General features: G+C 40.5%; 1 protein-coding gene across 1 annotated transcript in view; it reads left to right on the top strand.

Moving 5' to 3' along the window:
• NCKAP5 (NCK associated protein 5) overlaps nt 1-15,307 on the top strand; it is a 971,312-nt gene that overhangs the window by 294,240 nt on the left and 661,765 nt on the right. Inside the window, exon 3 of the mRNA XM_082840997.1 lies at nt 9,252-9,325. Within this exon, the coding sequence (XP_082697123.1) occupies nt 9,252-9,325 (74 nt within the window). The remainder of the gene's footprint in view (nt 1-9,251; nt 9,326-15,307) is intronic.

Below are 15,307 nucleotides of genomic sequence, written 5' to 3'. Positions count from 1 at the left end.
TGAGAATATACCATGCCACTCCCTCTGGCTCATAATGTTTCTGCTAAAAAAATATGCTGCTAGTCTTATTGGCTTTCCTTCACACATAACAAGTTGCTTTTCTCTTGCTGCTTTTAAGGTTCTCTTATTGTCTTCATTTTTTTGACATGTTAAGTATAATGTATCTTGGTGTAGATCTCTTGAGGTTCATCTTATTTGGAGTTCTCTGGGCTTCCTGGACCTGGATGTCTGTTTCCTTTCCCAGGTTAGGGAAATTTTTTGCCATTATTTCTTCAAATAAGTTCTGCCCCTTTCTCTCTCTCTTCTCCTTAGACCCGCATAGTGTTAATGTTAGGTCTCTTGGTGTTTTCCCATAGATCCCTTAAAATCTCTTCACTTTATTTTTACTTGTATTATTTTATTATTATTATTATTTTGCTGCTCAGTTTAGATGAGTTTCCTTGCTTTGACTTCCAGAACACTGATTCTTTCTACTGCTTTGTCTAGTCTGCTATTGAATCCTTCTAGTGTGTTTTTTAGTTCAGTTTTTGTGTTCTCAGCTCTGTGACTTCTGTTCTGTGCTTCTTTATATTTTCTCTCTCTTTGCTGAAGTTCTCACTTGTTCATCTATTCTTCTGAGTTCAGCGAGCAATTCTGACTATTACTTTGAATTCTTTATCAGGTAGATTACTTATCTTCATTTCATTAAAATCTCTTTGTGAAGTGTTGTCTTGTTCTTTCTTTAATAACATATTTCTGTTTTGTCATTTTGTTTGGTGCTGTTTCTGTGTATTGGTGAAACATCTACCTCTCTGAGTCTTGAAGTAGTTGGCCTTGTGTAGGTGATGAACCTTATAATTCAACCTTGCCCTAGTGGTTGGTTGTCTTTTGAAACTTTGTGATTGTCTAAGCAGCCTGATTTATTCTTGATAGGTTCCTGGTGTTGAGGGTGTGCCGAGACCTGTCAGTGTTCCAAGAGGAAGGATCTCATTTTGCACTTAGTTTTGGGCTTTTTGAAAGTCAAACCCTCGGGCAGCAGGTTTTGAAGTATGCACGTATATAGTCCTATGGGCCATAATCATAAACCCTGCTGGCCTCCAGAACAGGAAATCTGGAGATGACCCTTGGGCAACATTTCCATAAATCAGACCTCTAGACAAGTGTATAAGCTCCTTTCTGGGAGGTATCATTGAGCTGCAGTGAGGCGAAGGGAGTGTGCAAGGATAGTGTCTTACATTCCCTGAGAGTGCCTCTGTACTCTCTAGATGTGTGGCAAGCCTGAAGCCTCAGGCTGAATCTCCAGCACAAGCAAATAGGCCTTTTTCGTAAGAAGACTGGAGGTGTGTTTCAGTCTGCTGCCTGTGCAGTGCCCTGGGGGTGGTAGCCTGCCAAGAACTATCTTTCCAATTGTTACAGTCCCATGGAGCCCAGGAATGCAAGTCCCATTGGCCACCAGGGCTAGGTGATCAGAGGGCATCCTCTTTGTGGATCGCATGCACCTGCTGGCTCTAGAAGGGCATCTGGAGTGCATAGGGGGCAGGACATGCTCCTTGGCTTTGGCATGACATCAGGAAAAATCCTTGTCTGTGCTCCCCTGCCAGTTTCAGCAAGGGAGTGGGAGAGTATCATGACTGCTCTCACTAGCTGGTCCCAGCCAGGGAGTGAGGGAATGCTGCATCTACTCATCCCTGCCTGCCTTACCAAGACAGTGGGAGGGTCCCATGTCTGCACACCTGCCTGTGCTAACAGGGTAGAGGGAGAGTGCAGAATGGTGTCTGCCAGCACCCCAGTCTCCAGAAAGAGTCCCAACCATCTCTTGTTCCTCCAGCAGATGCTTGAAGATTAGCATAGGAATCTCCTTCGCATTCCGGGCACTTTTCAAACTGCTGCTTTTGCACTGGGTCCTAGGGCGAGTGAGACCTCATGCAAGCCTTTTATTTATTGATGTATGTATGTATGTATTTTTAAATGACTTTTTATTGGAGTACAGTTGCTTTGCAATGTTGTGTTAGTTTCTGCTGTACAGCAAAGTGAATCAGTTATATGTATACTATATCCACTCTTTTTCAGATTTCCTTCCCACTGAGGTCACCACAGATCATTGAGTAGAGTTCCCTGTGCTATACATTAGGCTCTCATTAGTTATCTATTTTATACATAGTAGTGTATATATGTCAAGCTTTTTGAAAGGAGAATCTCAGTTCACTTCAACTGTCAACTGAAAAAAAATGCACCACCTAAAAGTTGAGGGTTATGTTTTATTTGGTGGACAAAACTGAGGACTTAAGCCTGGGACACAGCATCTCAGATAACTGAGGGACTGCTCTGAAGAGGCAAGGGCAGGAGCCAGGACACATAGGAGTTTTTGCAACAAAGACCAGGTAGTCGGAACATCAAAGATTACTGTTAATTAAGGAAAACCAGATATCTCAGGTTAAGGAATCTAGTGCTTTTCTATGTACGGGAAGATGCAAATTCTGGGCTCACTGAAATCATCCCTTTGATGTGCACCTCAGCTCTCTGGGGACCAGTATCCTGTGCTTCTCATCCTGAGTCTCCTCAGGGTGCACTATGGGGGTGGCTACAGCAGCTGACCGCTAGATGGGGGGCAGATCTTGCCTCGATCCGGAGTGCCCTCAGGGCTCAGCGTTGGGAGCAGCAGTAATGTGATGGCTTGATGGCTGCAACATCCTTTGTTTACTGATATGGCAGGTGGCATTTTTAGTTCACACAGCCCTTTGGGTCCCTTGGATGTGAACTCCTTTGGTTTCTAAGCCAGACATTTTGGGGGCTCATCTCTCTGTTGTAGGTCCTAAGGGCTGGAGAGGCTGATATGGGGCACAAACCCCTCACCCTAGGGGAGAAGCTATGGATTTGTGAGATTCCCTCCCTATTGTGGGGCTCTGCACCAGGCATGGAGTTTTTGGTGAGACCACGTCTCTGTCTCTCCTACCCATCTCAACGTGGGTGGGGCAGTTCAGCTAGTTTATTGTGGATGGGGCAGTTCAGCTAGTTTTCAGTTCTTTTTCAAAGGGAGTTATTCCATATGCAGCTGTAGATTTGGTGTGTCCATGGGGCAAGGTGAGTTCAAGGTGAGTCTCCACCTTGGGGCACTTCCCCCCAGCCTCCCACACATGTAGTTTTAATTAAGGTAGGCACTTTATTTTCTGAATTCATGTAAAGCTGAGAATGTCTTTCTGTTGCTTTGTTACATAGAAGCTACTTTATTGGGGATGTTTATGGATTAAGACACAAAAGTTTGTCTATGTGTCTTATTTCAATGGACATCTGGGGTGGCCAGAAGCTATGCAACCAGCGTTTTTTTATTTTTTATTTTTTTGCGGTACGCGGGCCTCTCACTGGTGTGACCCCTCCCGCTGCGGAGCACAGGCTCCGGACGCGCAGGCTCAGCGGCCATGGCTCACGGGCCCAGCCGCTCGGCGGCATGTGGGATCCTCCCGGACCGGGGCATGAACCCGTGTCCCCTGCACCGGAAGGCGGACTCTCAACCACTGCGCCACCAGGGAAGCCCTGTGACCAGCCTTTTTAAAATCCTTGATAAGAGGCCCATTTGTCTGTTTGGGTGCTTGCCGTCATCCTAATCCCCACCCCAAACACACACACTGCTTTTTTTCCCAGCCCTTATGCGGGTGGATGTGTGGATGATTTTCCATAAACTCCAGCTGGAATGTGAGGAGCCTTTCTGATGTGTAAAATCAAGTGTTGTTTCTTTTTCTCTGTCCTATTCTGAAATGTTTCTTTAATTCCCCCTTGATCATTGTTTACCTTACAAATCTTGTCAAGTACTCAGAAGTTATAATTGATAGACGAACCTACATTTTCTGACCTAATATCCATCATGTCTCTTTTCATTTTCATCTTTATCCTTTATTTAATTTACCTAGGTTGTTTGTCCTTCACAGGACTGTGCATGTGTTTTTATTGTCAGTTCTACTATTGTATCCATTGTGGGTTTGTCATAAGGAAAATAAGTAGAATACAGTGTTCGTCAGGTTAATAACTATATTTGAATAAAGTCTTTGTGCTGAGTGACATGAGAAGTACATGCTGGGCAAAGCAAGCCTGGGGAAGCTGACATTTTTCACGGATAATGTTAGAGACAGTGAACATTGACACCAAGGACGATGGGGAGATGGGTGTGTGCTTTTCTTCTAGGTTATAGCAGTATTAATCTTCACTAACTGGACTATATATACACTAATTGAATCATACTGTAGAAATAGTAGAAGGCTTAGTGAGTGCAGTCAACCTCGTATCCGTGGGTTCCACATCTGTGGATACAGAGGGCTGACTATAAAAGACTTGAGCATCCATGGATTTTGGTATCACCAGGAATTGGTCCTGGAACCAATCTCCCATGGATACTGAGGAATATTTAAGTACTTGGGTTGGGGAGTTTGATTTGTTTCTAGATGAGATACTGAGGAGTAGACTTCATTTGTGTGATCACTTAGTGCCGATATACCATAATCCATTATCCACTCTTCTCTGAAGCACAATTTCATGTTGTGGAGAGTCATCCCATAATAAAAATCACAATGTAAAGGTCAACAGGTTTCCATTCTGCTATTGCAGTTTATATTTCCTTGAAATTCTTAGCTCACCCAGCTCCATTTTTATTTCACTTTATTCTCTTTTCGGCTCGTCTTGTTTTTAATTGAATCCTATCTTTTTATCTCGGTGTCTTTTTTAAGCTTTCTGCACATGTTTTGGAGAGTCATGTCTTTCTGGATACTACCAAACATGTTAAGGTTTTCTCTAAAATACTTTCTTGAAAGTCATTTTCAGATTTGATGCCTTCTTCTGTGATTGAGGGTGATGTTCTCTTTCTCTTGTCCTCCAGTACTTCGTCATGGGTTCTGTGTTGTATGTTTTCACTTCACCCATTCTAAAATGATCTGCATAGACCCTGGGATCACCAGCAGACAGTGTATATACCACCTTCTGTCCATCTGCATTTTTAAAATCTTTTCTACGAGGTCTCCCAATATCCAATGTCTTTCAGGCAATTTGGGGAGCTATGTTATACTGAGGTAGAATTTTGCCATCCCCTTTCTTTCTGCCTGTGCCTTTGATGCTCTGGAATATTGGAGCCCATGTTAAGAACATTCAGTATGCGCTTTATACCAAAGCTGGCACTATAGGCACAGTCGCTATAACATTGTACTTTCTGTGACTGTAGTTCCAGTGTGGACCACTGCCAGCCCCACTGTGATCACCCTCCATTGTTTCCTGGGAGTTAATCTCCAAGGCGATTCCTAGTAGAATAATCCTATTTTATTCTTAAAGAATGGTAAGGATTTATTATTAGTTAATGAATTTCTCCAATTCAGGGGCCAGAAATGATAAATATATGAGGGTGCGGCCTAAGTTCTTTTAGGCAGGGAAAAACTTGTTTCATTTAACAAAAAGCACATGTAAGCATCATCTTCTTTTTCTCAGTTCATTTCAGTTGGTGTCTATTTGTGTGTGTGTGTGTGTGTGTGTGTGTGTGTATGTGTGTATGTGTAGGGGTGGGGTATAGGCAATACCACAATAAAAGTGCAAGTAACATAAAATAGGATATTAAAGTAAGCATGCTATGATGAAAAATTAAACTGAAAAGAAGGATGAAAATCCATAATCCTAGTTTCCCATTGTTATGTTGTTTAAGACATCATTAGAGTTATTTTTATGGAAAATTAATGAAAGCAGCCAGTATTGTATTTGAAATAGCTTTTAAACCACAATCCAGCAATACCTACATTTAATGCTTGAAAATCTGTATTGTGATTGTTAATCTCTAACTACCTATTCTAAAATTCAGCAAGTATAATTAAAGAAGCATACACTTAGGGACTTCCCTGGTGGTGAAGTCGTTAAGAATCCGCCTGCTGGGCTTCCCTGGTGGCGCAGTGGTCGAGAGTCCGCCTGCCGATGCAGGGGACACGGGTTCGTGCCCCGGTCCGGGAGGATCCCACATGCCGCGGAGCGGCTGGGCCCGTGAGCCATGGCCGCTGAGCCTGCGCGTCCGGAGCCTGTGCTCCGCAACGGGAGAGGCCACAACAGTGAGAGGCCCGCGTACCGCAAAAAAAAAAAAAGAATCCGCCTGCCAATGCAGGGGACACGGGTTTGACCCCGGTCCAGGAAGATCCCACATGCCGCGGAGCAACTAAGGCCGTGAGCCACAACTACTGAGCCTGCGCTCTAGAGCCCATGAGCCACATCTACTGAAGCCTGCACACCTAGAGCCCGTGCTCTGCAACAAGAGAAGCCTCCGCAATGAGAAGCCTGCACACTGCAAGGAAGAGTAGCCCCCGCTCACCACAACTAGGGAAAGCCCGCACACAGCAGTGAAAACCCAATGCAGCCAAAAAAAAAGAAGCATACACTTAAACATCTTGAAGTTGAGTAAGAGAAGAGACAGTGGATATAAACTTCACCTTGTAAAGTGGTTTGCCTTTTGAGAAGAGGTTTGATTCTATAGAAAAGGCTCTACTCACTGCTTAGCACGTGGTATATGCTTAAACTGTTTTATTTAATCCTTACAACACCTTTTAAATTATTATTTATCTCTCTGGAAAAAAATAAGGTTTAGAGAGATTAAATAACTTGGCCTGAGGAGGTACAGCTAGTAAGTACCGAAACCAGGTACTTTGAACCTAAATCTCTTTGATCCAAAGATCATATTTGTAATCACCTTTCAGCTTCCACCTCCGACTTCAGCTAAGCAGAATGAACAGAATAACAAATCTACTGGTTTAAATCTAACTGTTTTCCAGAGCTTGCATGTGATTTGGCCCCTGCTTTCCTCTCCAACTTCGTTTTAGAATACACACCCCAGGCTCTGCTCCTGGACACAATGGCTTCCTTTCTGTTCCTTAAATACCACATTTGAGTGCCTTTGCATATGCCATTTCCTTTGCCTGCGGTGTTCTCCCTGGTCTCTTCCTTTCTCTGTATGCTTGCCTCCTTCTCTCTCAGGTCTTAACCCAAAAATCATTTGTTCAGAGTCCTCTTCCAGCCATGGGCTTTGAAGATGGTGCTTTCCCCATTTAAAGTCCCTCCTGTCACCTGTTATTTCCTTCCTAGCATGTGACCAATCTGAAATCAATCTGCTCATTTACTTGTTATGTATCTCTCTACAGAATGTAAGCTCTCTGAGGGCAGGAACTTTCTCCCTCTTAGTTATTACAATATCTATGGAAGTTGGAACAGCACTTGACATATAATAGATGTTGGAAAAAAACAATTGAATGAAGAATGGATGGGTGACTTTGAAGTTTATATATTTGTTTTTACTTGGAAACACTGTCTTTAAATTTTTTTTGATGGGATGTATTTGAAAATATCTTTAAGAATTTTGAGTGTTCTAAATCGTGTTTAGGGATTCCCTCATGGTGCAGTGGTTAAGAATCCGCCTGCCAATGCAGGGGATGCGGGTTTGAGCCCCGGTCCGGGAAGATCCCACATGCCATGGAGCGACTAAGCCCGTGCTCCACAACTACTGAGCCTGCACTCTAGAGCCTGCATTCCACAACTACTGAGCTCGCGTACCACAACTACTGAAGCACATGCACCTAGAGCCCATGCTCCGCAACAAAGAGAAGCCACCGCAATGAGAAGCCCGCGCACTGCAACAAAGAGTAGCCCCCGCTCGCTGCAACTGGAGAAAGCTTGTGAGCAGCAATGAAGACCCGATGCAGCCAAAAATAAATAAATTAAAAATAAATAAATAAATAAATCGTGTTTAAAGCTTGATCGGGACACTTAATAACATAACCACAGACCACTGCAACTTCCTGTGATAAGAGATTTCTGCTTTGGTTTTGACGTGCCCAATGTTCTCATTTAAATAACTAAACTAAACATGTGTATTAATTAGAATAGAACTCTTTAGCTAATTTTCTGCAATAGAATTGTAGTGTTATAGAATTCTAACAGTTTTAGCTAGATGAGGACTTAGGATACTCTCTAGTCTAACTGAAATATTGTGGAAAGTTAAAAAGGCTTCTCCAAGGCTACACAGGTAGATCCAGGTCCAGAAACTTGGAGCGGGGCCCTTTCCATTATATCAGGTCAACTCTTACCGTGTTTCTTCCATTCCCCTGCTCCCACCCATTGTAGTGAATATTTTTATAGAAGCAACAGATTTTTATATAGAATTTTATCAAAATAATTCTGTAGAAAAAAAAAGTAGCAATATTAACCAGAGTTCTCAGTTTACCTTAAATCCATAAGAAATGAAACAGTAACTTTCATGCATGCCTTAAAACTGAAATCATTGCACACTGTTCCGTCTAAGGTAGTTGTAATGTAGGCACAGAGGCCTGTGGGCTAGATCTTCATACAGAAAGGGAAAGAAGTATCAGGTTCAGGATGAAATAAATCATACAAATTTTTTTTTTGTATTTTTCTACATAGTTGGCAGTTGAAACGATTGCATGTGAACCTCATATTCAGGAATCACAAATATAAAAAATTGGATTTAATAACCTATAGATTTTATGAGCAATTCTCATGCCTCAAAGGAATCCCTCATTTTTCGGAAATGTTTCTTGAAAATATAATTTGATTTACAAAACTTTATGCATATTTCTAAACAAGATAAACCTTGCCTTTATAACCTCTTAGAAGCCAAAGATTGATTTTCTAAGAAAAGAAATAAAAGAAAATAAAAAAAAAGAAACACCAAAACCAAATTACATTGTTTTGTTCATATAAGGAGATGAAGGAAAACGAACATGTGATTCATCAATACAAATAAGATGCCCAGTGAATGAGGGCAGTGAATATATAAAGCTTCTATGTAGCTCAAAAATAGTGTTTTTGCTAGGAAATTATTTGTGTAAAACCAGTATAATCAAGACCTGTGTTGTCTACTTTATTCCTCCTCTTCTAAGGTCAGCAGCGAAAGTAAGTTTGTCTCACTTCCCTCCCCCCACCCCTTACTTTTATATGGCGGAAGAGACCACAGTGTAAATGACTATGAAATTTAGCTTTTCTCTGTGAATAAGAGGATGTTTATGCTGACTTGATAGAACTCCCTTTCTCTTCCATTCTTTGTTCATGGAGTGATCACAGGATATGGGGAAAATATTATTCATCCCCAAATGACTATGCATATAAGTCGTAGAAGCATCTACTCCTAGAACTGGGAGGGACCAAGGGGTTATCTTGTCCAAAATCTTCTTGTAGAGATCAAAATGGCCTTAGGATCCTGTGCCTATGGTGATGAGGCCTTATTTGTCTTTGTGTGTCTGTATGTGCAGGAATACATGGACTCCAACAAATACATTGAACATCTGCTGACTCAACTTGAGGAGCAACACAGAAGTCTCTGGAGGTGAGTTCAATCCACATCCTCAACTAGTAGCAGCATCTATAAATTTGACCTTGATCACAGAAGCATGGAGTTGGCAAATGGTCTCTTCTACTTGGTGCCAAAAGCACCTCTGGGGGCAAAAATCAGCAGAGCCTACCTAGAGAGTTCCATTCCTTTAATTAAAGTAAAGCAATGGTGCCAAAAGTTGTCCTTGAGTGAAGGACCTGCTGAGAACTGGGAAGGTGGTGGAAATCATAACACTTGTCAGGGTCAAGGAGCTCATTTGTCCAAGGCCATGCAGCAAACTTATATCGTAGAAACTAGGACCCAAATTCTCTGGCCCTTGTCTGCTTAAATATTATTTAAGTTTTTCTCTAATTGAAAGGTTGAACACTTCTGCTTAAAATTTCTAAATTCATATTAAAGAATATGTATTTCAGGAATGCTGTAGTATAGGTCTCCCATGTTTAGGTTTTTGTTCTATGTGGTGGGTACTGATTCTAGGTGAGGAAAGGTATGTGAGAACATTTGTGCAGGTAAATGGGAAAAAGAGGCGAGTGTCATAGAAGTCATACTCCCAGGTTATTCATTCCCTGAGGCCTCTTGGGAATGGAGATTATTTTGATATTATTATCCAGGTCTTTGGGGTCCGTGTGGTCAGGGTCTTCCTAGATGCTCGTATGGTCTCTGAATTCCATTTACTAAATTCCTATAGCTCTTGTTGTCTGGAATAAATATGCCAGTGCTCAATTACATGATACCTTGCATTGCACAAGAATTGTTTAATATGATTAGCTTTGTCACCCAGGGGTCAAAAAGCCCCTAGCGTCCTTTATTTCTCATCTGCTCATGTCACGGAAGACAGTGCTCTCTCTGTACACAGAGATATTAAGCAGGTAAGTATGACCTAACCCTGTGGATTTCTTGTCCAACCTTATCTAAATCCATCACCCTTGGTCTCTGTACCAGCTGATGCTGCCTGTTCTACACGCACCCTTGTAACAAATCCTAATAACCTTGAAATTCATCTTCTCTGAGGAATTCTACTTCTTGGGCGAAATGCCTGATATTTTCATTTGTTCTGCTCTTCTGTTAGTTTTCCTACTAGAAAACAGATCTGTGGTTATAGTAATGGACAATATTCTATTTCTCTACCTAGAAAAGCTGCTGGTAGGATACAACAAAAATGTAGTTTTCAGGTCTCCTTGCTGCTAACAGACATATCAGTTAACTTTATATAACTTGTTGCAATATTTGTTAGATTTCTTTTTGAGAGCTCTAACCAGGTTTTCTTTTGTGAACCAGTGTGTTGTATTAATAAAACCAACAGCAGTGTATTTATGGTTATATGCCTTTTAAATTATATTTTCTGTAGATCTACTACAAAGTATGCTTAAAAGGTTATGTAACTGAGTTGTAACATTTTCTTTAGACTATTTGTATAGAATAATTTTACTCTATTTTTCAAAAGAAAAGATGCACAGATGATGAATACCATCTTGACAAAAGAAATTAGAGTTTAATTTGGTCAGTGTGTCTTATACACATCATTGAAGAGGAATTATAGTTTCACAGGTTTTTGAACCAAAAAACCTGCATGGAAAAGAATATTTTCCTGCTTTCTTAAGGTGGTTAATAAAAACCTTTGGTTTCCTCTGATATAATTAAATTAAAATCTCATTTCAGGTGGAAACATAACCTAACATAAAGTAAGAGCTCAGAATTTTGCGGGCAGTCACTTCCATTTTCCTTCCAAGTAGGATTACTGCTGGTGAAGAAGCAAAGCTTTTAAAATAGTGTCAGAGGATCTAATAAAAAAGCTTCATTTGAATAACAATAAAGGGCAATGATGCCATTTGAATAGTTGGAATAACTACCAGTGAGAAAATGGAAAGAGTAGTATTGAAAAGAAAATGAAAACCAATAATAGCAGATTTACATACTATTTATTGAATCATGAAGTTATACTTGATTATATTTTGCAAACAGATCTTGACTGACTTACAGTGATGGGCTTTCTGATGGTGATTACGATATCACAACTGCAACTATAGCCAAACTTTTTATGGTGAACGATTTGTGAGTGACAGTGAGCAGTGGGGATATTTTTTTTCTGCTTTTGATTGAGTAGTTAAAATGCTTTCTTGAGTTGGGGTAGACTCTATGATGTGTCGAGCATCATGGGAAAGGCATGTCATGTACATAAACACAGCTAAAGTGTCTGAAGTTAAACAAGCATTCCCATAACTCAGTATACGCTTCTTCTGATTTTTATTATGCCTTTAATTTGTAGCTGTTACAAATTTCATGGAATAGGTTACTTGTCGTTGCTGCTGATACTAACTAATGGTCTTCCATTTATACTTAAGCTAACTCAAGTATAGCTTAAAAGAAACTTAAAAGAAAAAATTGAATATTTCGATCTTCCAACAATAATAGTAGCCAGCATTAATTTATGGCCACAGTCTTTGAGGACTGATCAAAACATGGTAAACACATGTCATACTGTTATTGCCTCTTGCTTAATGATAAAAGAATTGGACAAATGGTAGAAGATTGGGTCTAAGAATTAAAAGTCTGATTTTCGTGGAGGAATCTCCTAGCCTTTAATAGGCTTTAGTCACTTTTTATAGCATAACCATGTGCTGTGACACAAATATATTGCTGTAATCATACTCTCAAGATAACTGGTTATTTCGGCGTCCTGTTTAGTATTCTACTGAAATAGACCTATAATCTATCTCTGGGTTTTCAAATTGCAAAGGAATTTGTGGAGTTCAAATATAGCCGTCTGGCAAAGAGCATTTAGCTCAACTATGTTTTGATACCAGCAGAAAAAAATTTCTGTGAATTCATCTGAAGAAGAGGGTGGAGTCAGGATCTAGAACCTAGTCTAAGACTTGGGTACAAGTCTGGGTGGGTTTAATTTGCTCTGCCTCTCCCTGCTTGATGAGGAAAAAATAAACACACCCAGTGACAACTTGTTTACTAGTCAATGTTGAAATGTGATCATACATTTCTGTACATTTATTTGTTTAAATGAGGAAAGTTAAGATTAGGAGAAAAGTGCTCTTCTGTACTTAATGATTTTTGTGTCATCTGTTACTATTTCTATTTGGCTAAATATATCTGTGACTGACAAGAAAGGGTGTGAGAAAACAACTGCTGAGAATGTCTTTCTGCTATTTGACAGAAATCTTTATCCATTTGCAGCCTCAGATTAAGAGTTTAGAACATAGACAGTTGGAAAAGACAAATTGAATTCATGAATATTTATGGTGTTAATTACTCTTTCATGTCACATACGTGAAATTATGTATGACAAATAGAAGCAGCATAACACTATAGAAATGGAAATAAGACTGGATTGGAGGTTTTGGAGACATGGACTCTGGTTCTGGACCATCCGAACTGGCTACTGGGTATAACACCTCTGAGACTGAGTTTCCTTAGCTCTAAAAAGAAGCTATCAGTATAGCTAGTATTTAAGATAACTGAGCACTGAGACTACATGAAGCATAGACGCAAGAGGGAGGAGACATGGGGATATATGTATATGTATAGCTGATTCACATTGTTATAAAGCAGAAACTAACACACCGTTGTAAAGCAATTATACTCTACTAAAGGTGTTAAAAAAGGCATTACCTATATATGACATGTACAGATAGGTATAATCTTATTTTTCTAGAATAATTTTGTATCATTTTGTAGCATTTAATACATGTCATGGAAAGCTTCAAAGAACGGGGGTAGAAGTGACTAATATAACAGATACCTAAGAGCTTGCCAGTGATTGAACCAGATAATGTCAAAGCATTCATTTCAGATTTTCATAGCTTGAATTGCAGACAGAGTTACCAATAGCCTGTAAGCAAGTGAAGAATAAGTAGGTTTGCAAGGCCAAAATTAAATGACAAGATTTGGTGAATGCACAGTGCCAGTTGCCAACCTACAGATGCCAGATCGAAGTTTCATTTGAACAAGCTATGTTTGGGCTAGGGTTTCTCAGGCAGGGCACTGTTGACATCTGGGGCCAGATTACACTTAATCATGGAGGTGGGGTTGTCCTGTGCGTTATAAGGTGTTTAGCATCATCCCTAGCCTCTACCCACTACATGCCAGTACCATCCCCCATTGTGACAACCAAAAATGTCTCCGGATATTTTCCAAATGTTTCCTAGTGGCAACATCCTCTCCTCTCCCTGGTAAGAACCAGTGATCTAAACAATCATCTGCGTAAGCATTTTTCTAAGTATATCCCAAGAAACACTAGTACACTATGGTATGGATATTTTAAGAAAAATAAAGGTATTCTGTGGTCAGATTTGAGGTATACTAGGTAAAACCAAGCTTTAAGATTTTATTTTAATCGTAGAACTATTCAGAGCCATTTATATTGCTAATACGTGATAAGCGTATCAAATATAGACTATAAAATATAATTTTGACTTTAAAAAATTCCCCAATCCTAGCTTTCTTGGAGCATCTATTCTGACTAAAGGTCTAAGGAACATATTTTGGGAAATGGTGATCTATCTAGTTTGGTAGCCAAATATACAAAAACATAGCTGGTACCTCTTTCTTCATCCTTCTCCCCTTACTTCACAGGTACTAGGATGGGTGCCTTGTAGAAGAGCAGCAAATAGTCTGGGTTGTTGGTGAAACGGGAAAGTAGATGCGTCGGAAAGCCAGTCCCAAGTTCATTACCATTTTTCTGAGGGGCAACCAGGGCCTCAATACCAAATTCCAAGAATCTGAAGAACCGTTGATGACAAGCTATGTTTGCCCTGGTAAAGCAGATAACTCCTGCTTCCCGGGGGTAGAAATGGTGGTTCCCTACATCACCAAGAGGAGTTTAATTGACAAGCGTATATAGTTCTCTAGGTGCAATAAGAGTCCCTAAGGCCCATCCCTTCCAACCGTAAAATAATAGTTTCAGGGTATCCCAAATCCTTCAGAATAGACTTTTGTATTCTGGCTTACTTGTGATTCTTAACCTAAGGAAAGAGATAGGAAAAAAACTGGACAAAAACTTTGTTTTCCTTCCCACCGTGATTCAAAATGCTGCTTATCTAAGTAGAGTGAACACTGCAATAAAATGATCCGCATTCCAAATACCCTTTCGTGTTCTCCATCATTTGATGTATGTATACATTTTAGGGTGGAGATCGTTGGCACCAGTGCCTCAAGTTTCCTTCAGCAGTAGTCTTAGTTTTGGTAAAATGTGAGTGACATTAAAACCGCTTACTGAGAGGCTACATGCTATCATTCTGTCTCGGGGAAAAGAAGATCCTTCGCTAACACGTTATATAGAAATTGTCTTGTAGTTGTAAAATAGAGTTAAGAGGCAAAAGCACACATGGCCTGAGAAAGGTCAAGCCCAGAGCCTCTTGGAGATTTACCTTCTGTGTATCTTGGTTCTTAGAATCGAATTGTCCAGGCATCTTAGGAATTAGCGTGTCTCTATCCTCAAGGGGTTAATTTACATAGACTAAAGGGATGCTGAGTATTAAACAGGTTGCCTTTGCTAAAACACAGACTTCCACTGGGAGATCTTAATTGGCAACAAATAAAATTGCTCTGCATGAATTCTTAATGGTGGACACCAGATAAAATAAGAACTGTGATTTGTTTTTTACATCCCTTCAAGAGAAAAAGAGGCTATCTCTGGGGGATAGACTGTGTAGCAGACAAAGAGCTCAGCGCTCTCTGCTAGCAATAAAAGCGAAACCTCATGCTACGCCAACAGAATGACGGTTTCCCACCTCTGCATCCCTGTCTCAGTCTGCTGAGGTCAAAGGAGACCAGGGCTAGCAAGCTTTACATTTTCTTCCCCTCCTCTCAATCCTTGGGCTGGATTTCTAAACCATAGCTGCTTTCTCGGGGCAAGTGCAAGCGTCAGGGCCACCCTGGAAACCCATCAATGTCACTTCTCAATTACCCACCAGGGGTTGTTCCAGAGAGGCAGACGGTCCCAGACCCCTGCCAAGATAAGAGTCT

The sequence above is a fragment of the Leucopleurus acutus genome (assembly GCF_964270905.1).
Source record: "Leucopleurus acutus genome assembly, chromosome: 6".
NCBI classification, from domain to species: domain Eukaryota; kingdom Metazoa; phylum Chordata; class Mammalia; order Artiodactyla; family Delphinidae; genus Leucopleurus; species Leucopleurus acutus.
The sequence above is the reverse complement of the archived record's forward strand: the minus strand, read 5'-3'. Positions and strand labels throughout refer to the sequence as shown.